General features: G+C 35.5%; 1 protein-coding gene across 7 annotated transcripts in view; it reads right to left on the reverse strand.

Moving 5' to 3' along the window:
• The window catches only part of ERC2 (ELKS/RAB6-interacting/CAST family member 2), a 510348-nt gene that overhangs the window by 290200 nt on the left and 193229 nt on the right, over positions 1-26919 (reverse strand). For all 7 annotated transcript variants that reach the window (XR_012589289.1, XR_012589291.1, XR_012589290.1 and 4 more), the window contains exons 9-14: positions 21199-21336; positions 13417-13557; positions 12721-12861; positions 9231-9266; positions 3385-3414; positions 2315-2508 (exon numbers count right to left, since the gene is read on the reverse strand). Coding sequence is in view for 2 of the 7 variants with exons in the window: in XM_074602406.1 (XP_074458507.1) it covers positions 2315-2508; positions 3385-3414; positions 9231-9266; positions 12721-12861; positions 13417-13557; positions 21199-21336 (680 nt within the window). In the remaining 5 variants the exon portion in view is untranslated. The remainder of the gene's footprint in view (positions 1-2314; positions 2509-3384; positions 3415-9230; positions 9267-12720; positions 12862-13416; positions 13558-21198; positions 21337-26919) is intronic.

Here is a 26919-nt window from a genome sequence, read left to right on the forward strand (position 1 = left end):
TTATAGAGAAACCTAAAGTGAGCCTGATTGGATACCCGTTCTCTAAAAATATCTCCCTACTACACCTTTATATTGCTGGCAGATTGCCAACCTTATTGTGCCAACCAATGAATTTGTGCCCGTCTTTATGTGTGGTGGAAAATCGCTTTAAGACTCCATTACCAAGTAAAGGCAGTAACTTCTGTTGATTAAATCAATAATAGATACTTTTTTACACAAATTCCCATTTACAATAATTAACTTACATACACTGTGTGTACAGGAATTTGGAATTAATCTTGAAAGCTGTACATAAGTTAAATCAAGGGAGAAACTGCATTAAAGCTAATACAGCTTACAAATCTCAGAGCATGACGATTCCCAAAAATTGCAACATACTACTGTCGTTAGCTGGTCATGCCACAGATACCTTATTGTAAGCATTACAGAAGCACTTAAAGGTTCATAGCAAAGCTTAACTACTTCATCATATTCAAAGTACAGTATGTCCTGTACCAAAAGTCTGTGCTTACTCAGTGGTACCAAATTATTTTCTGAAAAGTTAGTTCAGGATCAACACCCTCATTAACAATAACAGACCGGAAATTGGTGTCCCAAAATTTCACTGATAAAAGTCCATTGATTTTTTTTTTTTTTAAATAATATAAAAATAGAAAATTCTGTCCAGTAGGTAACCCATTCTAAGGGTTCTCAGACAACAACAGGTTGTATACTGACAAGGCCACAGTAAGACCTCTCCATCCCTTGGTCCCTTGTTTCTTTGTAATCATTGATTTGTAATCAATAATTCGCAATTTAATTCAAATAAATCTACTTCTCTGAATTGATTCTCTATCTCTTTTTATATAAAATATTTAAATCACACAGTCGGTTTCCACCAGCTTGGTCCCACCTGGTGTCACTATATTACAAGCACAGGTCTGTAACTGCCCCTACAGTACGTGCACCAATGGGTGGAACTGGCAGCACTTTCTTGACCACACAAATTCACTAATCACGTTACCTTTTTCCAACATGCCGCTTTAGGATTTAGGAGAGCTTAGGCAGAACTCACAGTCATGGTGCACAAAGTGACCACCCTTCATTACTAGCTACCTCTGGTATCTGCTTTACACCTTAGAAAGGATGCGAACAGCAGAGTATTCTAGACTCCTTCTGATGTCATGAGTTATCCTCATGTAAACACTCAGTTCTATTTCAAGTACAAATCCTTTTTTCTCACTTTAAATTTGAGGTCTTGGTTCTCATGACACTTTGACTGATAACTATAAACCGTTCACTATTAGCATTATTAAACCTTTGCCAAATGTCTGCAGAGAAAGATAAATTTTGGCAACAGATAACTGTGAATGTTGTTGATAAGTCATCATCAGTAAGAGATGCTCTACACGTCTTCCTTTCCAAGCTGGGTTCCTTCCCCTACGGTGACCAACATTTCCGGCAGATCTTCCCCCCTTTCATAGTAATTCTCCCTAAGGGACAGAGCAGTGCTATGTCTTCAGTGGAATTACAGCAATAATCACAACAATAAGACCCCTTAAACTGCTCTTTTGGAACCATGAAGCATTTCTGACTTGATCACTAGAAAACAATTATATAAAATATTTGAAAACATAAAACTCCTTCTTTTATTTACCTAAGAGGTGCTAAGTACATGAAGAAATAGAGCCATATAAATTGCTTATCAATCAAATAAATTGTAGCATACTGTATGGGAGAAGGATGCAAGAATCATTTAATGACAAAGGGCGTGAGATAAATGGATCCCAAAGCCCTCCAGTCTCCATTAAGGGAAGACTGTACAACTTTCCCAGATGTAAGACAAACACTGCCTGGTCAACGTCAGAAAATGTTCATTTGAAGTGGACAAAGTCTGCAGAACCACTGTGAAGTAGTTACAAGTACTATTAAATAGGCATGAGACTGATCAGACAGACTTACCGATACTTTTCAGGACCTCTGAGAACTAGTGATGCTGTTCACACTGAAGAAACGTGCGCAGGGACAGTTTTGATTTACTAGTTACTAAAAGGCAGGATTGCTCCCCAACAAGGTTTTCTTCAAGGGTTGCTGTCACTGTAAACTGCCTATGGCTTTTCCTATATGTTCCTTTCACGGAGACTACTAAAAAAGTGGAAACCTTAAATTGTTCCAGTCAGCAGACAGGAGATGCAGGTTTCAGGTAGCCTTTTTCCTTTCTGATTCAGTTTTACAAGACATAACAAATATTCTGTTAAAAAACATATTGTGCTCTGCAATGAAGATTAAGCAAATAAAAAGCCACTCAATGTAAGATAAATAATACAAGAATTACCTTTCTAACTCAGCAATTTTCTTATCTTTGTCGTTCTTCTCATTCTCTACTTCCTTGAGTATTTCTAGAAGTCTGTCAACCTCAGCCTGAGCTTTGCCACATTCTTCTCTATAGTACGATGCCTCTTTGTCGAGCTGTTTCATTCTGTCTGCAAATTCTGGATTCATCCGTGCCTCCTCTTCAGCCTCATGAGCCTTCAGAATCAATATTTAAAAAAAAAAAAAATAAGGATGACAATAATTTATATAGTTTTAAGAGCTTTAATTCTTCGGTCTTGGAGTTCAAATTTTCATTAAAAAGGATTATGGGTATTTCCGTCTGATGACAATATTTTCTACAGATTATAAAAAGGAATGAAAATATCTTCATAGTCTAAAATTACAGTCAAACGCTATCATCCTGAAGGGGGAGGGGATTTATTAAGGCTTTTTACATGTTAAAGTGACCATATTTCAAAGGTGGTTTTGAAATTAAAAAAATCACCTTGTAATTCATTTAATTCACATTAAGCTTTTAAAGTGTTTCAAATATATAGGCAATTTCTTAATAAAGCATAGTCTCTCTTTTTCCCCATACATACACACACAGACTTCGTCGCTGTGTGCGTATATATATGTGTACATAGATACATGCTGTAACTTGCATCACCAGACGTCTGAAATGCAGTTTGATTCAAAGAGTTTAAAAGGAAGAAATTGTTTTTATGCAGTGCTGTTTTTAAAAGACAAACCAATAAACTAGAAAGTTGCCTTCAGCAGACGTTTTACCCAATAATCCTTTTTCTCTTGTCATTAATACTTAACCTGAAACATCAGAAGAACAAGCCCGTCGTGAAAACGGCACAAACCTGGCACACACATGCATGGATGGGTGGCAGTTTCACAGACAAGAAAGAACAGCAATGAATACAACAACAACAGCACAGAGCCCAACCGTACTCCCATCAAACCTAACGGCAAAAACCCAATTAACTTCAATGGGAGCATGATCTGGCATCAAGTGCTTTAAACTGTTGGCTGGAATAATCACAGACAGATGGAAACAACGATGCACTGCAATGCTTAGCCTACCCCTTGCTTCCCATTATTCCTAATTGGCATCTTGAAAGAGCAGGCAAGGAAAAAACAAGTAGTTTAAGGCAGTGCACATTAAACATAGAAAATTCAGATAACATTCTCTTGACATACAGGAATTTTACAGAAATTCAGGATATTTAGAACTGAAGGTCCTCCAACTATCTTATTACTCAGAGAAGACGTGGACTTATTTATCTTCTTAATTTCAGGGAACAGACAATGCAAGCAAGCAAGGAAAGAAATGCAGATCAAAATGAAACATGCGTGTTTTGGAAAGAATTAGTATAAACTACAGATACTAGAAGGTTCATATTCTTTGCAATGGTTAAAAATTTTCTGTATAAATAAAGACAAGTCTGGGTTTAGTATAAATACAACAATTAAAAAAATTGAAATTACTACAGAAGAAACTTAGGGTGTTTGCATGTAACATATCATTTAAGCATGAGGATAATAAGAAAAAAGATTGTCGATTGTAACTGTTGTATATCCCACTGTGAGATTTTTATTCAGAAGAAATAAATAGTTACCAAAATAAGTCAAGGGAATGACATGAGAAGCTTACTAAACTCACTGTCCTTGCTCTTCAAATTCTCTATTTTGGATAATAATTCATGCTCCAGCCCTGAATTCTATGCTGGTACGCGACTTTACTAACACAGAGCTCGTTTCCAGTGAGTATCTTGACTTCACTGCTTGGGGGAGATGCTAGCAACAGATTCCTTTTCATCCTTATAAATCTTCCTGCTTTAATAATAAACTGATTTATTTTATACCAGGTGTTAATTATGTAAAGAAATTTATTTTCAGCTAGCTTCGTAATTTTTTGTAAATGTAATACTCAGACTCAGGGCTAATTATGTGAGAGATTGTGTACCAATTTCCAGCTGCAAACCACTTCAATTTTCCATCAGCTCTATTAAGAAATTAGGCAATGCTTTATCTCTCCAAAATGAACGCTAAGTGTTTCTTTGCAAAGAATAATTCCATATGTAAAGGTAAATTCACTCTAAAAAAAAAAAATACAACCCAACTCCCACCTTTAAGACGCTAAGAAAGCTACGCAAAGAGCATGTTGTTCCCTATCGCTCTTCAGATTTCTCCTCCTCTCTTAAGGGTAAATCCAGAACTTCACAGTTCCCCTCTAGAGGCTGTCTACCACTCTCACATTCCTCCCTGTCACCTTTCTTTCCCTTCTGTTCATTTTAGTGTAAAATTCACTTATTTACCAGCCTTGCTTCCATCATTTCATAAACAGGCAAAATGCCCATCTTCCTGCTTCTGCCCACTCCTTTCTGCACTGCAGTATACAGGAACTCTCAGCTTCCGCCCAAACTTCCAAACTCCCCCCCCCCCCCCTTTTTTTTTTAATGAAAAAAACGTGGTTTTCATTACCACACTGGACTTTCTACCATGAAAATGCATAACTGGGCAAGAACATGATAGAGTCACCAATGCAAAGGTGCCAAAAGTTCAACTACCATAGAACATTCCTGTCACACAGCAGCTCAGAGACGTGCCGAGCACATTATCTACTGCACAGCTTATAACCAAAACATCACCTTAAATAACAGATACAAATTATATTCTCTGTTTAGCCCTATCATCCTTGTTCGAATGCACGCTAAGGAAATTAATGTTAAATTCAAAAGTATTTTCCATTCTTGTGCTTTCTGTGGTACTCATGCCATTCCATATTTGTCGGATGTGTTTTTGGAAAATTCCATAGCACAAACTTGGTCATTGTATTTCCCTGTGGTTCTCAATACAAAGCGGAACCTCTAAGATACGACTAAATCCAATATCATCAAGTATGGAATCTATACAGGGTTGTGAGATGCAGCACAGTTAGCCATAATGTCACATAGAAATCAACAGAAGCATTCAGTTCAAAGACAAGTAGAATACTATTCTAATCTCTTAAAAAAATCAAAACCCCCCAGTATTGCAAACCACCAATTAAGTTGGTTGCCTGTACTTTTACAAGCCCTTCCTATAGAATAGTTTTGGACTATTGGCAGGAACCAGATTTCTACAAGGGCATTGCCTTAACGAAGAAGGAAAGGAAAGTTAGTTAAAAAGGGAGAGCAAGAACATAAAGCTTTTTTTTAAAAGAGCTTTCCGCAGGTGGTACTCTGACTTCCAGCGAGTCCCTAGAAGGGAATCCTCATGTCGCAAAAAAAGATGATGATACCACAAGAGAGCAAAACACGATCCACCCGACATTCCCAGGACAAAGGCACAGAATCACTCATAAGAGCCCTATTAGATTTTATGGCTTTGAAAGATGTGTTTGGATTTGAACAAGGTGCCTTTTTTTAATTGTTATATACGGATCAGGGGTGATTTGTTGACAGATGGACCTTGCCTTTTGAGGTCAAACAGTAAGCCCAAAGGAGCTGGAGGCAGCTCAGCTGATACTGACTCTGCTGGCGCTCGGACAGGGCAGACGTCTTTGGCTTTTCTGCGGGCTGTGGATCACTTCTAACCAGAAGCTGCATGGTTATCACCTGAACCAGGAATCCCTACCTATTACTGCTCTCCTCTCTCCTACCTGTTTTTTTCCATTTCTGTTGCCCTTTTTCTCCTTAAGTTCTCTGTTTTCTTGGGGAGTGTACATTTTCTGGTTTTATGGGTCTTTTATGGGTGAGAGCGACTGGTTCATACATACCTTTCAGCAGCAAAGTAATTGATCTCTTAATCTGTACCTGTCAATGACAATACTTGTGTGTGCAGATTAGGCTAGCTTCAAAGTAGCACACTTGGTTTATGATGTTTTGTCTGTCAGTCTTGTGCCTTTGTTGTATGTTATTTTTACAATTCAATAAAAATAGCATATCACTCTACTATTAGAATTTCACTAATTCTCACAGTAATTCTGTATCTGTTTTGACATTTGCTTAGTAAGTACTCCAAATACTTTAGCAGCAAAGTAAAATTTCCTTATGTAAACCACAAATTTCCTACAGAAACACTGTAATAGTGTGGCACAAACATGCAAGATGAATTATTTAGTCTATTAAAATTTTATGGTACAATCATGCATGCATTATTCTGCATGACAGAAATGGATGGATAGATAGAGTACTTTATTTTTAAAGCTTCAGACACAAACGTACACAGAAATCAACTGAGTACTTAATTAAAAAGAAAAAAGGAACAGCAGAATTTACATGCAAGAAATTACTTTCTAAGATCCTTCAAATCTTGTTACTTTCAATAATAAACTAAAAAAATTGCTGTCACCATAATTTTTTTTGTAGTCTCCTTAAAGTTCAAGGGTTTTTTTATTTAACTTCAGGGACTGCTCTGAGCAATTTAGAGTGGATTCTGCAAATACTTTAAATTTTAATCTGAGATTGCTCTGATGGAGCACTTCAAAAATTAAGTCGTTACTGTTCAGAAAAAGGTTCACCAGAACTCAAAAGTAAGTATATTGTTATATTTCATTACAGGATAAAAACAATCACGTAACTTCTCATAATCAATTTTGTGCAAGAATTAATTGGGTATTTCAAAAAGTTCACCTTTCAAAACAAACATGGAAAAACGTGTGCCCAATTCTGCTCACGTTTTATTCACACAGGTGAATGCTGCGAAACCATTTACTACAGAGTGTGCAGGATTTGCACCCCTCCTGCATCATCTGCACTTTGGTACACAAATGTGTAAAAGAATAAAATACTTCTATCTATTGTTGTTGGTTAAAAACACTAGATTCAGCAATAAATGAAAGTCTTGGAGTTGATACCTGTGCGACATAGTAGAAAAAACACATCCCACCACAAAAAATGCTGTATTACTGCACGGGCTGAGAGAGGTCTACTCAGAGATTGACTCTTATTTCTCTGACACATGTAAACAAAAGAGCATTAACACTTCAGTATTTTAATTTTAGATTGCCATCTGTTTTTTTATAACACTATTATGCTCAAAAAAAAAAAAGTCAAGGAAACATTCTATCAAATAAAGTATCATAAGGACTTGCAGCACAAAACAAATTATTTCAGGTAACTGCTATTATGGCACCTCAAAGAACAACGGTGAAGCCTTGGCCTTGCGGAATTCAAAGAATATGTTGTTGTTGACTTCAATCAAATCACATTTTCATTTCAAGACCGTAGGTGGGTTTGAGGGAGAAGAGGATCATCACTACTTACATTTTTTAAAGTAGACCGATTTTAGTAGACCAATTCTTCTCCTACATGGTAGGAGAAGAAAGATGATGCGCAAGAAAAGTTTATTTAAGAAAACCTGTCTCATGGATATACTACAATTGTTGCCTGGTGCCGAAGGAAAAGGTCTTGCATCCAGTATTTTGGAACTGCCGCCAGGCTGTCTTTATGAAAATCGAGCACATACAGGCAGAAAAAATAAAATAAAAAAGGACTGACTTTGGAATACCACACACAAATAGACTAGGAAGTAACAAACAAATTCCATACAGCAGAATAACTAATATTGAAATAATGACTGGAAAGTCTTTATGATAATTAAGGGAAAAACTAACACAAAAAAGACTCCAGTCCGAGAAGACGTGCACAGTAGGGGTGCAAATGATATGAACAGAAACAGAACTACCACAATGGTGATCCAAGATGATACAGAAAAAACAGTTTTATCGTTCAAAGGGAAAAGCTCTTTGACCAGCAGCATGCTGGATGGTAGAGGTGATAATATCAGGTCTTGTGCCACTTACAATCAATTTATGACTGGATTCTAAAAACAGTTAAGCAGCAACTTCAGAAGTAAATACAGGACATTCTGTGCGACTCTCTTTTCCCATAGTAAGTCATGACGTATCCCTTACATGGCTAGAAGCTACAAAACTTAGCAATAACAGACCCCAAAGCTGGAATTCTGGTGCACTGACATTAAAGGCAAAATTCCCGTTGACTTCAGCGAAGGCAATACCTTCCCTGAAGCACAGGAGGACATGACTTAATCTGCAAACCCAGTTCTTCTATATGTAATATCCCAATGACACGATAATACCAACTATGATTCCTATCTAAACTATGGCTTGTAAATTGCTGTCACAGTTACATCATTTTTTGTCCCGTGATGCTCACTGCACATTAAATGTAACAGTCTCAGCCAAAAAAAAAGAAAACGGTTCTCTGCAGAGAGAATGTTTGTTACTGCTCTTCCTCAAATCAAAAAAGGAACAGTCAAGTCAAAAGGGCAGATATTGCACAATTAAAGCAGACATTGGCAAGAATAATAATGCCAAATCAGCTGAAGTAATACTGTTTGGCTTTTTCAAACACTGCCCTTTGCATTCATCTTTTTACATTTCAGCATTTTCTTAGACTGAATAAATGTTTCCATATTCTTAACATACAGATGCAGTCTTTTATGAGTAAAACTGATCTGAACTACGTTAATCGTATGGGCTTTTGACAACAGTAGCAGTCGCTGCCTAGATGTTGTTATTCACATAATCAACTCAGTCACGTAAGATAAACTGAATAAATCAGAAGTTATTGAAGTTTGAAGGATCAAATAAAGTACTGCAGAAGGAGGAATTACAAAGCAAAGCAAAGCAAAAAAAAAAAAAAATTAAAATCATCTGCATGCTTTTTCTAATGGAGAAGTTGAGGACCCAAAGGCTAGGATGTTTGTTTTCCCAGAAATACTGTATGCACCTATTTAATACATTCCATATTCTTAAAATGGCCTTCAAGTCCACAAAGTTCATTTCTTTGGATATAATGAATATAGCATAGTGAGCGTCCGAAGTATTCTGCAAAGCTCCACAGAGGAAGAGCACGACACAGTAAGGTAATGGATCCTCATGCTTTCGTATGTTACAGCGGGCATTTTAAAGAAGAACTTACTGGATTGTACATCTGATTGAACAACTGTTCAGCTTGCTACATTGCAAAGTTGGAAGGGAGTGAAGCACAGACAGGAAAAGAAGGAAAGATCCAGGAAAACAGCATTAGCTCAACAAAACCAGTGCATTTGCACAGAAGAACTTGTCATAAAAAAGTAGAAATTTAAGATTCTAAACATTCCTTGGTGAAAGTGAGAGGCACTGAGGAAACATAAATGTTGACTTTGGCTCCTAAAAAAGAATAGCTGGAGTAAGAAATTTAAGGTTTGTGTTACTTTCCCTTTCTCAAGTTAAATAACCCATGAAATAAAGAAAGGTGTCCACTTTTGATGATACATTAAGTGCTGGTCTCAAGCAATGAATCACGAGAAGTGCTTTTGGCTGAGGCTGCAATTTATCACCAAAGCTTCAAAGATGGTAATAATAAAAGATTAATTAAATTGTATCATTAAATTTATTGCTTTCTTTTTGTTTAACACAAGACTGAATTTTCTATGCAGAATGACTTTTGAACAGTACAGCTTGGCAAAAAGTACTTTAGCAACTGCAAATACGTCAGTAAGCAAGTTAATTTAAGGTAATGAAAAACAACAAAAGGAGGAAATTCTAGAGTGGATACTAAGATTATATATATATACACACACACGCACATATAGATATAGATATATATATATATAAAAAACCACTCAGCTACCTATTAGGTAATTCCTGCTGTTCTTTCACTAGTAGCAATACAAAGCAAGTCAATTAAAAATCTGTGGAATTTTGGCAAAAACAGCATTGAGCATTCTTCTGGGGTTTCTGATTTTTTTTTTTTAATTTTATGAATGTTAATCCATAATCTTTGTCACAAAAAGTTTAATAAGCATGTCTATGGTTTTAAACATTATTTTGTGTACCAAAAAACTGCACAGTCACACGAATAATTACTCCTTATGAATATCCTATTTATGACTTTTTGAAATGTGTCTACTCTATAAAATTCAAACAGTGGGTTTAGAATCAGCATGTTTTCTCCTGCTGAAATGCAAGCAATCCAGTTATGTAATACGGCAAATATTTGGATCTAATTAGATCCAATCAAAAACATCCTTATTATCAATAAATGAATCTTATTCTCTCCAAAAACAGGAAGGAGAGGACTCGAGGGAAGAGGCTCTTTTAAAATAATTTTTTTAAAAAAATTTAGCGATTTTGTTTGGACTTGCCTCTTGTCCACGTTTTCTTTCAGGCACAGAACTTATTACCATTAGTGCTCATGGAAAACTAACTCCTAGCGCAGAATGTGCACAGAATACTAGCTTCATGTTTATTAGTATAGTTGTTTAAAACGTACAAATCGACATTAAACTAGGATGATTTTAAAATACCGTAATGAAAAGTGCCTTCTCTGTGCCGTGAGAGGAGTAGCGCAATCTGTGTTCAAGTTTCTCAAAATAACAGACAGCCCTTTGGAGTCACGTTTGAAAAAGAGATCTAAACTGTGCCCGTTCCTTCTGGCTTCCGTAGCGGTTAATGCTCGCACAGAAGCACACTTAGGGGACACGCGGGTTAATTTACTCCGAACTGTGCTGATGTTCCCTCCCACTCTAACACAGACGCATGCAAGAATAACCCTGATTTCTGTCTCAGTTAGTTTCCTAAGGAGTGAAAACACGGTGAAGGTAGATTTCTGGAGACCAATTACTTTTTAACACAGGATATTTACAGGTTTGAACATAAAGTATTTTATTAGAGAAAATGTGAATTGAAAATTACTGTTTGGAGTCTACTATCATTAACAGTCACTGTTTCTGTTCAACTAAACGTGCCCACAAAGAAGGCTGTAACTACATTTTATTGTGGAAATACCTGGTCTCCTACAAATGTTGGGTGAATTTCCATTGGGGCTTTACGCTGTATTTATGATATAATAAAACTATTATGTTTTCGACTTTCATTTAATAATCCTTTGTATTTATACACAGGGAACATACTCCCTTTTTATATGAAAGACGTCCCAGACGCTCTCTGACTTTTATAAGTGCTTATTTTTCCATGACTGTATGATGTGTTTATACGTACGGTCATAAAAGATTGACTTAGGATTTCAAGTCCTTCAAGAAGATTTTTTTTAAGTGATCTGCGCTTTTAGGGATTTTTTAACTAGTTTTTTAAATGAAGAAAAGAAGATATTTCAGATTGCAATGAAGTATATTTTATAGTGAAGTGCTAAGTAAACAAAAAATATTTTCTGAAAAAAGAAGACAAAATAAAGGACTTCCAGAGAAATAGCTTCTTTGGATCTTTTAATTCTGACATCATCAGCATTTGGAAGCTAACAACCATTTAAAGTAGTTGTGTTTCCATTAAAAGCTTTTGTGTATGTTTATTGAAGAAGATTCCCTTCCTTCCTCTCCACAACTAAACATGTTAACGCAGGCACCTAATTGCACATATTCATTCTGAATTAAAAAATAATAGAAGTATTAGGTTTACACTCTGGTATCCTTTATACTTTGCAATACCTTCTTCCCAGGTAAGGCTATTGAAAGACTGCTTAAACACGGAGCAGGATACTGCCCAACCTGGGTAAAAAGAGTGTCAGAATATTATCCTAATGGTGGTAGCTTTCACAGAACAAATAAATGTTCTTTTCAAGAAAATGAACCATTAAATATCAATATAAAAACCCTAATGTTTAACATACACTTAATCATGAGTTGCAAAAGGCAAACATAATGCCTAAATCCATCAAATATGTCATGAGATTGGTGTTCAAACAATGAGAGCAGACATTACTGAATGACACAGCGAAAGGTCAAAGAAACAATGTATGGTAGGAAAAGGCATCAACAAACTTGCAAATCATTTAAGCAAAAACTATTTTAACGCATCAATGTAAATAAAACCATGTTATAAAATATAGGATTTGTATGTTTTCCTTTAAATGCTTGCTTCCACTACTTGCTGAATAAAAATACTGAATTGCTAGCTGAGACAAACTATGCATTATTTTGCTTAATTATCACAGGCCCAAAAATGCCAAAATAAAACCTAGCTAGAGTTACCATTTTGGAAGCAAATTCTTTTTTATTACGAAGTACATCACCTCTTGGATGAGCCGGTAATTTTTTCCCGTGCTAGAAACATTTCAGCCTACTTCTTACAGCAGCATAAATTCACATACGTACAAATTGCTGGTTTGGTAATTTCTTTCTGCCCCTCTGTTTTCCCTCCGGTGTCTTGCTCCCGGTTCATCTATTTGTAGCAGCTCCTCAGAATTCCCTCATATAGGTATTCAAGATAATTTCTGAGGCTCACTAGTGGCTTTGGTACAAGCCTTTTAAGAAAAAGTTAGCAGTATTTGATGCAAGCATCAGCAAACAGCTTAAGATGGGTAGACTTCAGATGTACTCCAGAAGAGTAAATAAGCTTATCTTTTCAAAATGAAGGGGTGGGATGTTGATTTTTGTTTTTCTGTTGGTTGGTTGTTTTAAGATGGAACTTACCTTTTTCAACTGTGCTTCCAACTTACTACACTCTTCTTTCTTTTGTTCTATGGCTATTTCTAAAGACTTAAGTTTGGAGTCTCTTTTCAGCCCTGCTGATGCCAATGAAGATGCATGTTCTTTGAGATCGATTAAACTAGACTGAAAAATGACCAAGAGTAAAAAGTTAATTCCTAGTCACCAGGACACTAACTTATTGCCAACTTAGTAATCACTTGGATCCGGTTCCCCCTCCCCTTCCCCAAAAACAGCTGACACAAAGATAAGCACTGATAACAAAAGACACCATTTTGAGAATACAACCAATTGCAATCGCAGGGGCGGGCATGCAGCGAAACACAGAAACATTCATTATACAGACAAATTGACATTATATTCTGGAGGTACAATTACTTTGAAGACTATTGCTCTAACTGACAAATGAAAACAGGAGCAACAATGGAATATTCAAGCCTACTGGAGACTTCTGTAGAAGAAAATGTAGAGAAAATGACACACGATTATGCAAAAACTGCAGCAATGTTTTATGCACAGAAGTGAAGACTATGAAGAATGCTTAAGAAAATAGCAGTTCAGAAGCTGACCACTGGAGTGGGAGAGTTTCAGTACTTCAAACAATTCAAGAGTAATCCTTACGCACTTTCTTTCATCATAATGACATAGATAGAGAACATAGATTTTACTGAAGAGACTGACCTCTTTTTCTGTCAGTTCAGCTTGTAAAGCATTAACTTTCTCCTTCAGGTCTTTGTTTTCTTTTTTATAAGACTCAATTTCTTCAAGTCTTTCTCTGTCATCTCGCTCCCTTTGCTCCTTCAAGCGCTCTATTATTCTTTCCTAACAAGGGAAAGAATTGCAAAATGGAAAAGTCAGGAATCGTTTTAAGAAAAGACAGAATAAAATTTCTTTACATTAAGTAGCACTTTGCAAAACCAACCTGCAAAAGCAGAGGACGACTGAGTTAATGGTATTAAAGTCAATGCAAGATTTCCCCTCATTTCAAAAGCATCAGATCAAGGTTTTAAATACTTGATAAGAATAACATAGCACAGAAACTTCATTAAATACCTATACTGATATGAAGATGTTTGGTCATGTGGAACGGAATAGATATGGATTTAGATACGGAAAGTTATTCACCTCAGTAATATATGTTTCCTGTATTGATAAGTGATTGAAGTCTTGAATAAAAGTTCAAAACAGAGAGGTGATTTACTCAGCTTGAATTTGGTTACATTTTTTGGAAGCTAGTAGCCACCAAAGTGGTTGCCAAAAGTTTTCAAGGTTCCAAATCTAATTAGAAATCAATCAATCAGTTGCAATTATCTGTCCAAGACATAGAAAAAGTACCCTGATACAACTTAAGATACCTAAAGGCAGATTTTTGTCCATCTAATTAACAGTAACCCTACACACATTGAAATTCAACCACATTTTTAAATATTATCCAGTTATAAGGGTGATGAACTTAAAGGGCAAAATGTAAAAAGCAGATGCAGTAGTATAGTTTTGTTAAGCTTTGATTACATTCTTCAAAAAAACATTCTACCAATACTTGAAGGATGCAAATACTAATCAGAGAGCAATGTTTGGGGTAAAATAAAACAGCCATTGAAATTTGAACTGGAAATAGGTCAATTTAAGCAGAGCATCAGGGGAATGGCTAGTATAGTTTCGGAAGTGGTAGTGGGGGGCGGTAGAAGCAACATCATTTAGGAAAGTTAAAGCTACATCAGACAAAACTACATCCTGTGGCATGGCTCAGGTAGAAGCACCAGCATGCTCACAGACCTGTTCAAGTCCTTTTGTACTTATCCTTGAAATCTCCAAGAAGGAGTTTAAGATTGGGATCAACACTTAAAATACTATTTCATAGAACCGGACAAGACTGACGGAAGCCTAATAGAAAGAGAAAAATCTCATGCTAAATTCCTCTGCCCGTAACTCCTTATACTATATACCATATACACACAACCAGATACACTGGAGCTATAGATAGATAGAGATATGCGCCGACACATGTACATACACACTACACATAGACATAAAGTTTACCTTTGCCCATATCAATATACTCTCAGCTGTGGTTTTTATATCTCCACATTTCATTATTTGCACGTATAAAAACTGATAGTCACTTTCTATATGAACTGAACAAATATTTAATTATTTTAAATTACCAATTTAAAACTTGGCTACACTTAAATCAATTTGACTTTAATGGGTTATGCATTTCCCTGAAAATACTTAAATGACAATTCAAGAAACAGAAAAATTCAGCTTCTCATATTGATCTTCACTTATTTGGAATGTCTCTAATGTTTGCGGTTGCTTAGTAGAGAGCTAATGGTAGTCCGCAGTGTAAGTGCAATTAAGCATATTACAATTTTAGTTTAAATCTTAATTTTTATATTTCCTTATTTTTATTTTAAATATTTAAAAATTAACTTATTTTTGCATTATGTTTATACAGCAAATGTAAGCTATGATGCAACATATTTTATTACGTAACATGAGATATTAAGATCAAGTATCAAAGGCAGAAGCGGGGGATTAATCCTCATAGATGCTTGCTACATCACTAGTCTGTTATTGGATGTGAAACTAGGCCTAAGTGCAAAACTTACAATATATTTTAAATATATTCTTTATAGAGCCATTTCAAACATTTAGGTTCCTCTGAGAAATTAAATTTTTTTCCTTGCAGTTATATAATATTGTCTTCCAGCTGTAATAATTTGTTTCATCAAAATTTTAAAAAATGCGTCACATGGAGTGTTTTATAATGTAATTATACGCATTAGCAAAATTAATGTGAAATATTTTTAGAAGGCTTTAAACAGTTAGATAAAGATCTTTACCAAATAAGTAGTTATATTTGTTTGTAAATAAAACTATTTTGAATCTTTTGGACATTGAAAGATAATCGGCACTATACTGAACAATCTTGTAATAAGAATATTGGTGTAGTTATTTGCTACGCGGTTCCTAAGGAAAACCCGTCCAAAGGGCTGGCAGTTCACAGCGCTACTTCGATTTTGCACGTAGCGTTCCCCTGCCATCAGGGACTCCTCGCAACGTCGCTCGCTGAACACACACATCACCAGATCAGCGCTACTGTAAGAATCTTCACAGAAAGCAGCGTTGACTGCTCGTACAAGACTCATATCCCTGGTTACTTCGTTCAGAAAGAAATACACACCCATGACACATTACATTCCACTTAGCATACAGTAAAAAAGATATGGCCAAATAATGTATATTCTTAATCCCTTGAATATTAACATCAAAATGCCAGCCTCCGCTAAATGGAATAGTTTAATAACTACCCAGAAGCCACCTAGTTATATTCAGAATTAGTTTTATACCAATTACTTCTTCAAGATTTCTTTACCTAAATATTTTTTTTTCTTCTATAACAAATTAAACATAACACTATTTCATCTTATTAATGAACAGCATAATTTTTTCCTCAGTCAATCACAAAAGAAGACTAATTTATCTGTCAGCTGCATAAGGCTAAATGTCAAAAATGTGTTAAAAGGCCCTAATATACCATGTTTTACTTGATTAACAGCTAACTTGCAGAAATCCCAACAATGTGTTCTTGTTTCAGCCTATTTGCATTGGCGAGCTTTCCCGACGCACTAATCTAGGACCTCACAGCTCTAATCTATTTGCACTTTATCACAGGAGCAGGAACTGAATTGCCCCAGCATATAGCTCTGTTATCAGACATACTCCGTTGTTATCTGCTGTACGCTGCCACAGTAGGACCAACTTTATAAATATCAGCTTCATGAAAGCAACCTCTTGAGCTGCTTTGGGCCAGTCCAAGAGCTGAGATATTCTTTGAAAACCTTCTTGTTAAAACATCAAGGCAGCTGATAGCAGTTTTGCATTTGCTGATTTTCAAACTTTTGTTTTTTAATAGGCGTGAACTTATTTTTTGTTTATTGCAATGTAGCCTTTACTGTTGTTCAGAATTTTTAGTGCTTAGGAGATGCTCCAAATTTAGGAGTAAGGAATTAAAGGAATACTTTTTTCAGTTTAGTTCTAAAACGCACATAAAAGTGATTAAAGTTGTGCCGATTAATTTCCGATTCCTGGCAAAAGAACAAATAATATCAGCAATATTGCCGGAAAAAAACAAGGATTAAAAGGATTCCATTTCAGTAAATTTTGATGCCGTTTTATGATGTCTACAGTAATTTCTCATTTAGTGTTACCAAGCCAACTAATCACCAAATATGAAAGAAAAGGAAAACAAGAGACAGATACTTGAGAAAGTGTATTTTCATGAAGCATAAGGAGCTACATTTTCTAATTCAGGGCCAAAATTTCAATCTGAGTATTTTCAAGAACAATGCAGGAAAAAGATGAATACTCAAACATTCGAGTTTTGGACTTTAAAAATAGCTTCATAATCCATTCATATCATATGATCATGTTTTAATATTTTTTTCTTCCCATAGAAACTAAGTGAAGCAATTAAATTCAATTTTAGTGAGTTGTGGTTAACTAAACTGCTATAAATGAATTTAATTTCTATTTAAAAGGAGCTTCCCATGATGGTCTTGGAGTATTTTCATCATTATTTTTTAAATTAAATTTAATAACAATTTTAAAGAGTATTGAGTCAGCCTAATCTCAGAGTATAAAAAAAAAAAAGCTGATATTTCTGCAAACTAGGCCTGATATAGGGAAAAAACAAACAATGTTTTTCCGTGGAAATCCAATATTCTTGAATGAAAGCAGTATCCTTTCTTGACAGCATTACCAATTTAAATTGATAAAAGTACATATATTAATGCACTTGTTGATACGAATCTATCACCAAAGGTTCTTGTTTTGTCCCATTTAAACAAAAATCCATTCAATATTTCTACCAGTATTTGTGGTGGAAAAAGTTAATAACTATTGATAAAGTCTGTAGGTCTTAAGAACGGTACTGCAGACAGAAATAGGGACAAGAACGCTGGAATCTGAAAGCTGGACTCAGATAGGAATGAGACGCTTTATGTTTACATAAACTGCTACGGTATTTACCTGCCAGAGACACCACAAAGCCAGACAAAGCTCATTTGGAACTTCTAGAAGATGCCCACTGGCAGCTTTCAACATGTAAGTACGTTCCAGAGACTACACTTAAGACTGCGAAACCTACCCTTGCAAGCATGGCCTTCAAAAACTTTCAATGGGAAAGAAATCGTGCATGATTTCTCTGTACAATAAACAAAGTTATACATAGATGTACTTTTACCCTAAGATCAAGTACCCTGTTTCTCAAAAGCTCATAGTAATTCTACTGTGTGGCGTTGCTTTTCTCTATTTTTTTTCTCTAATATACTAATCATTCCACAACTGTAGAAGGATTTCAAAGCAGCACACAGTGACTGGTCACTTTTCTTTTTTAAATAAAATAAAATAAAAAAAAATCCATCAGAATCATCATGAAGTTGCATTTTTATGACATGGTTCTTTCATAAGCAAATTTAGCCAATGAACAGGGCAATATCTGAAGTCTTTTGGAACTGATATTCTAGATTTTGAAGTTTATCATTAATATTGCCACCCAGGCTGCCAGCCACTGTCCATCATCCTGTAACTTCTGTAGGAGCTGTGACAAGTATCTTTTTAGAAACCAGACAAATATTAATGACTTAATAACTAATTTAATTAAGCTTACAATCTCAAAATACAGAAAAATAGTCATAGGAAAATAACAGAAATTCAAACAAATGAAAAATTTCTGTAAAAATTCAAGCCATGTGTTCCCGTTCTAACACAGATGCTAATTTGCATAATGATTTGGGCATTTCATAAAATAATTGACACTCTCAGTTATAAAGCCTATTTGTAGAAAAAGGCTATTATTTAATAATTCCGTGTATCTTCTCCTTAGGTTAACAAAGCAGTATTTCTGAAGTAATATACGCTGCTAAGTGTATCGCTTAGATCACGAGTTCTCTTTACGCGCTGCCACCCAACTTTTATAAGTAACAGTCTCTGTCAGCGACTGAAACAGTCACCAGCACCCACAGCATAACCCAGCGTCATGCCACTTCTCAAAAGCCTTGGCTTACAGGACACCATGGCCTTCAGCAGCTGCAAAAAGACAGAAATCCCTGTGGCAGAGGGAAGGATCCCGCAGTGTCCATCGTCTGTGTCCCAGAGAAGCCTGCCATCACGGCAGGACAGATCCCGCTCTCAGCCGACTGGATGTGAGCAAAGTGACGACTGTGCAGAATTCAACCTTAGGGACCCCACGTGAGTTCTACTCAATTCCACTTGGAAAAACCCGGAATCACACTGATTCTTTTTAAAAAAAGGTCTGTTTGTATATATTCACGCAATTCCAAATGAAGCAGACATGAGCTGCAAAAGTACATTTCAGAGAAGGATCTAAGTTTATCTAACTCTTCCAAAACATTAAAGCTAGCATCATTTATTGGACTTTGAGCCTCTATTACAGCAATCAAATTAAGCTTGACACAAAATTTCCCTACCCTCAGGGGCTCCAGTGTTGTCCCATTTCAAGTTACCATACACACAACAGAAGTCTATACCACAATTTTTAAACAAACTCTGGGACAAATCCTCACTACAATATTCAAAAATAATGCATCCTGAACTTAGTAAAGTTTTACAATTTGTATCTCTGAGAATAACAGAATATTTTATTATTATAAATAATAAATAAAATAAATAATATATTCTAAATACTATATTATAGAATATAAAACTTTTTCAAAATTATAAAAACTTTCAAATTTATTTATTAGCTTACATTTATTTCAACAGATTTTAGAATGATACTGGTTCAAAATGACTTGAAAACAACTAATTACTACTCATTTAGGTTTTAACCTAGTACTTCTTAACTTTTTGTATTTCTGGTAGTGAGAAGAAGGTTATACATGTTCTATTCAATGCCTCGACACTTGCTGCTTCTACTATGAACCCTGCCAAACTGAGGGGTTTTAAAATTTAATTTAATAATTAAGTATTTTCAACAGAGAAATCCATTACACTTGAATACAGATTGCAATTTAGCAAATAACCCCAGCTAAGAAGTATTGCACAAGTGCATTTTCTCTGAAGTACCGCAGGTGGAGCTGAGGTAGAGAATGAGATACAAGATTTCTTTGGCTTTTGACGATCTGCTTCATGCTAAGTTACAGAGAACAGCCAGGTTTGCAGTGCGACACCCACTCTGCTTTCTACAGTGACACCGGCACCATGATGGTTAAACCACGATGGTTAAACGTCTGTTTTAAACTCTCAGCTGCCTCTATGGGCATCTGGGGAAAGTGACAGCGTAGACTAGGACAGAAAAGGCTGTTTACAAGGAGAAGGAGAAAAAAAAAAAAAAAAAAAAAACAGATTAAGGAGTACTTTGTGTAATTTTTTTAATAATATGCCGTGAGATGGTTGAGCACTGTGTCCAGATTAGCAGTAAAGATTAACAATACATGTTTTCTTTCTTTACTGCATAAATGCGGCAGAAGCTTATCCACATGAAGCCACAGTAATAGTAATGCCAATTTTTTCCACTGTTGCTAACCAATTAACATTAAACATACAAAGAAATAAAAAATATAACATCAGCATTTTAGGTGTTAGTACCAACACCACAGTGGCATTTTAAAGTCATATACAGTCATAAATACCTTCCTAGGATTACACGCTGCAGAATGGCACATAATAGTTTAATTAGTTGCACTCACCTGTGCACATTTAAATGATATATATTAAGATCTGTAAGCTGCAAAGAGTGGATACTTGCACTAATTTTTTTGGCATATAAATTTACTTGGATTACCTCGTATGCAAAGTTAAGGTGACAAAAAACCCTGACCTCACTGATACTGGTGGGAATGTTACCACTAATTAAACAGCCCAGATTTATCCCTTCTGCTAGGTATTTTCAAACTAAAGGTATGTAGTTTTTAAAGAAAAAAAAAATATTTCTCCATTTTTTTTTATGAAATACAGTTTCTCCTATAACTGAGGTGTAGGAAATCAATAGTGCTAACAGCAGCCAAGGCAGCAGTTGGTACAGTCACTTGCTGTTGGCTCTTCAGTTAGGCTCTGCTTAACAGACAAAGAACAGGATAATCAAGACACAAAGCCATAAAAAGACCCCAAACTCTACCTTCTTTAAGTCAGGTGTCCATGCCTTTCAGTTCCTTCAGTAACAACCACTCATCCCATTGACTAAGGGAAAATCTTCCCGTGTCCTGGGCCACCTACTTTGTCCCCATGTAAAAGGACATCCTTCTTTACCTCAGAGTCCCGTCTCAGTTCATCAGCCAGGAATCTCTTCTTGCTCATCCCACCAGAACAGAGCCACCTGCTTTCCTGACAACGCCCAGAGGCTTTGTTACAGGTGCCAGACCAACTTAAAAAGACATTTTCTGGACACACTTCACCCACAAGAGCAGCACATAATGCTGTTCCATGAGAAAAACATACCTTTTCTGATAGAGCTTCTTCTAAGGTCGCTAGTGCTGTGTCTGTGTTACTAGAATCCGTCTGCAAGGACTTCACTCTGTCTTTTAGATTAGTTAGTTGTTTGTCTTTGTCCCTAAGTTGCTCCTGTAGATTTTCAATCTGAAAATAAAAACAGATCATAATATTCATCAACGTTGTCTTAACATTCAAAGAGGGACTTAGGCACTAGGATCAGTTCAATCTATACATATCACACATATGATACATGTGCCTCAGTACATTGCCAAGTTTTTAAAGGGCATAATATCAGCAGGTTTTAACTTCTGTCCTTTCTATTTTGTTTTCCTTTCGTAAAAGTATCATTTTCTAATAAATTACAGAGAAAAAAATCTCAGTGCAGCCAGATATTTTATTATTGAAATATTTTCTTATATTAATCACTTTAGTTTAAGGTACTGCATTATCTCAGTAATTCAAAGTATGTGTGGAATTACCCCTTTAGATTATTCTAGCTGCAATAAAAAGGACAAAGAAAGGGAGACGCAAAGCGAGCTCAGTGAGCCTTAAACTGAGGAGGAAGACAGACAATAACCTACCTATCTAAAAACCTCTTCTTCCACGATGCCCTGCTGTAAAGGAAACTCATCTGGGCAGAGATCAGCATGATTATATTTCAAAAAGCCAAACCCAGAAACAAAAAAAAAAACCAAACAACCCAAAGGCCACCATTTCCATTCACTTTCTTCATCTCCATGAAGATTTAAGGTACGTCACTCTCTTTTGGATATCAAAACTCCTTTAAACAGGTCTAGTTCTTCCTCTAGCAAGTATTTAAACATACTGCTAAGGTACCTATAAACACACTGGTTTGTTAAACACGTCATGATTTATAGATGTTAAGTCAGAAAGGTTTTGCACAAACAATTGTCCACAGGACCAACCATGTGGATTTTGGAAGGAAATCCAACAACAGCACTCAGCTTCTGATTGTCATAGCAATCACCCTCTATGGCTGTAAAGCACTATGACCTTCTGGGCACAATGCGGAGAGGACATGTGGTACCTCAAATGTGTAAAATTTTATTAATTGTATGTCAGAAGAATCGACCTCCCCTCATCCTACGCTCTCAGTGCCATTCTCTATTATGCCACTGGCATAAAACCAACATTTGTTCCATAATACTTAGCACAAGTAAACAGTAACAAGAAAAATAATTAGTCTATTATTTTGGTACGCCACTTTATATGATACGACAAAACACGCCTAACTGCGCAATATATCATTTGTTCAAAACTGGTTTTAAAAATGCTGTTATAATTAGCCCAATTATTACTGTCAACAGAGATTCAAATCCTTACTTTCATCACTGTTTTTACACTTCAGATTGTGTTCTGTTGCTACTGAAACAAATGAAGTTTTGCTGTTCATTTCATAAAGCAATGTAATTTTTCTCACAGTCAATGTCATTTCCATTTAAAGCAATTCAGATTTTAACAGAAGCAGGATCCCTCATAATTACTGTTAAATTGTACTTAAAGATTCCTTAACAAACCTGAAGCTGAACTCAAAGGATGCACAGCTCTGCAGAAGTCAACGGTTATGTCAATAAAAATTGGGTCTCCATACGCAAAAATGTACCACCATGATCAAACACACTTTAATTTGGGGCATACTTTGGTAAAAATTCTGTTCCTACTACACTATACGTGCGCAGGAAAAAAAGCCTGAAGTTAAGTTTTGACATCATATATACCTATAATTAACAAGTCATAAAATCTGCAGCTGTGTGCACTGTATAAAGTTTGTTTAAATAAATTTAAATTTTAAAAGAACTTAAATAAAAAGTAAAAGTAAAATAAAATTTGAAAGTAAATTTGGAGGAGCACATTCCAATTAGAAATTCATTTTGACATTATGGCAAATGCAAGTATTGTACCTTTTTTTTTTTTTTTTAATATATATACACATAGTTTAGTATGTCAGGTTACTGCTATGGGCCAAAGATTCCACTTGCTCTGTAAACTATAAAATACTAAGGTATATATAGAAAGGGTTTTGGGGAAGACCTGACATAGAATAGCTCACTCTTGTAAACGACCTCTCGTAATATTTTTCTTCGTGTGTATATTTTATACAGATACAGAAATAAGATACACGTGTTAATGAGTTAAGAACTTTTTATTTTATGGCATGTGTATTAGTCACATCTAAAATTACATTAACTGGCATTCAGAGGACTGCACACTGTGTTTCTTTCTCTACTTTCGTCCAAGTATTAATGATTTCAACAACTACCTCATGACACCCTGTGGAATACTTCAGCAACTGCACGTTTCAGCTTCACCAACATAAATTCTCAAGCAAAAAAGGAAATAAAACAGGAGAGTGAATATTGATTACACGTTCTTTGAAACAAAGTTAAGATCTGGTCCTTTATTATCATCAGCTTGACCTACCAATTCTAGGCACCCTAAATTAAAGTACTTATTTCCTATGCACAGTGCTTATCTGAATTCCACAGCATTTACACGATTTCCTTCCTCTTAAAACTAATTTAAAATATGATCCAACCCTTAACCAAGAAAACATGTTCTAAAATTATTCAGCATTTACAAAATTCTTTCCTCAGAGGTAAAGAGAACGGGCAGCAAATTAAAAACATCCCCATTGAATCACAACTGCTTCAAAAAAAGTCATTCAATGCATAGTCCATAGATAAAATAAGAGGAAAGGATCTGATTATTCTTCTATTTGTGCTATATAAATCTGAAGGGAATACTTTGATGGGAACAGGACCACACTGGGGTATGTGCGAGCAGAATCAGTACCCCAGAGTATTTGTTTGTTGGGATGGGCAGGGGACTAGTAAAGGTCTGCAAACGCAGACAAGATTTTATGACCGGTTAATCACAAAGAGTTCTCTCAAAAAGATTACAGGAGGCAGAGACTGAGCAGTCTCACGCGCTAAAATCTTGGAACACGAGATATGATTTAGTTCTTCCTGGGTTTTTTAAACCCAGAAAGAACAACAAACTCTCTGGTAACCTCTGTCATTCTCCAACATATATTTGGGTACAGGCATATATGCAAGGATGCCATTTTATTGCTGAATAATGACTTACTTTTGAGTATGCCTGAATTCAATTTATGACAGGGACTTTTAAGACCTTCTAAGTCCTCAAGCACTTATATTTTTATCTGATAGGAAATTAGTTACTGTGTAGTTTTGTCAACATGTAATCCTTACCTCTGTGAACTGCTGTGTCCCTGTGCCATGAGCTGCATGAAAAGAAACTGCTCCGTTCTTTCTGTATTTCAGACAGCATGTATATTCCCAGAGCTTAAGACAGACTTTATTCCTTTTTAAAAAACAATACCCTTACAGATAAATGTCTTTCCTATGAGGCATCCTGTCAATAAACTGCAAGTGCTAATCTTGTCACTTTTGGGCGACGGTCTAAGGAATGCTTCTTAAATACTCAAGGGATTACATTAAATCTCAGCCGCAGACAGGCTTTAAAATTCAACAGTAACCCAGGTTCTCAAAAGAAAATTACTTTCATTACCAAAATTAAGGTACCGTACTATGGAATTTGCAAGAAAATTATATAATCAACGAAAATGTTCCATGCTATAACAATTTGCCTTCAGAGATATGCATTAAAGTATAAGAGAGTTTAAGACAGCGCAAGAGAGAATTTATCTGAGAGTACCCGGGCCTAGCTAGTGAAACCGAAAAGCCATCTACTTAAACTTAGCTCCATATATTTTCCTTTCTGCCTTGTATTTGAGCTTTAAATAACTCAGAGAACAAGTATTTTGTAACATGGGCTTTTTTAATTCATTTTGCTCTATTCTAATTTGAAAGGCTGGACCAGATGATCCTTGAGGTCTGTTCCAACCTGGTATTCCACGATGATTCTAAATTTCTCTAGGCAGAACTCTTTTAGATTTGTTTCATATTGAAACACAGGTCATGTCTGTTCCAGTGAAGCAGTGAAGAAGATCAATAATATGAGATTAATTTAATTTAAATTTAAAACTGAAACACAGGGGACGAAACAGAACTTTTGTATATATAATTTCTATTATTTACTAAAAAAGAAATCTTACTATTTTAAGAAAATAAATTCTTCTGAACAATTTCCCAAGTACTGTTACATTCTACTTTAAACGGTTATTGGAATTACGAGAAATAGATATTTAATAAACAGCAGCATTCATCAAACACGATCATTAACTGTGACTGCTTTAAACCTTAGCATCCATTCTCAGACTTCAGCTGCTGACTCATAGGTATAACATCACAGAAGACTAAAAAACCCATAACTATTAATTGAAACAGAATAAAAGTTAGGTGTAGTCCCAATGCAAATACTCTAAATGTGTACTTAGCGACAATTTATTTTTATTAGTAAGACTCACGATAAACATTCTGTCTTATATGGTCCCTTTCAGAAACTTCTCATTATATCCCAGAACATGAAACCAGTAAAACGTATCTACCGACGTCCTAAGACCTCCACCCGCTTACACCTACGTGTGTGTGTGCATGCACAATTTGTAATGAAATACCCAGAAAAGACTGAAATAATTTTTCCTTACCATGACTGTAAAAATATTACTACCTGAAAGCTCAATATACAGAGATACAGTTTTTTGAAAGCACTATAGATTTTTAGCCAGAAGTTTTTACCAAATTATGCACAGTTACTAAATATCAAATCAGTCAAAGTATTTCAAATTTACCGGGCTTTATAGCAGCTATTTGAAGTTTCTGCCTATGGGGCGAGAGGGGGAAGCTACGGCTCCATAGCTTTCCACTAACATCCATGATACGACCTAAATACATTTTTCAGTTTAAGCAGGATTTCAATTAACAAAATTAGTTCATTGAAGGGCAACTTCTGCTTCAACAGTTTGACATTGCAGAATTGTCTTTGGTTTTGAAAGACTAGGCCCAAAAGTGCTTCATCGTTCAGTACCACTGACTTTCACTTTGTTTTACTTCCTCTTATGTAGGCAGCATTAATTAGGAATATTTTTTTCAGAAGTCAAAATACGTATACATTTAGATTCTAAAAATTAAAATAAATGTTATATTGAAAAATTATACTATACTATAAAACTCTTTAAAATATTATAAAATGGGATTTCATTGCTGCAACTAAACGTATTTATTAAAGTACAGTAAGATTTGCACTTATCTGTAGCTTTACCAAGGTAATTGGAAAAAAGCCTGCTGATCTTATCATGACATGATCAAATACCCTTGGATTTCATAAGCAGCAAGAAGCATATTCCAATAGCTACCGAAACACTCGATTACTTCTCAACAGAATGAACCTTCTTACCTATAGTCGCCTATTGCACAATATGTTCTCAATCCAAAATATTTCCAGAGTGCCTTCCTGTTGCTACCTTCCAAATTTCTATTTTCCAAATTGGAATAATACTGCAGCATTGTACTTACTTCAGATTACAAGATACCTCATGGTTCAACAGTATCTTTTAGCTTTATATTCTCTCATTATTTGGCCCCACAAGACTTTCTTAAACACGGGATAGATGGCCCAAAGCGTATTACCAGCTCGATCCTACACTGTCAATATGATAGTACATTACTAAATCGGAGCCAGTAAAGGTTGTTTGTAAAGCTGTCCATAAATATTACATAACCTTTTAAGGGCTATGTGAACATTTCCAACACATTTCCAACCATGGATATGGTGTGTGCCCGA

This window comes from Larus michahellis, chromosome 10 (genome assembly GCF_964199755.1).
Source record: "Larus michahellis chromosome 10, bLarMic1.1, whole genome shotgun sequence".
NCBI lineage: Eukaryota > Metazoa > Chordata > Aves > Charadriiformes > Laridae > Larus > Larus michahellis.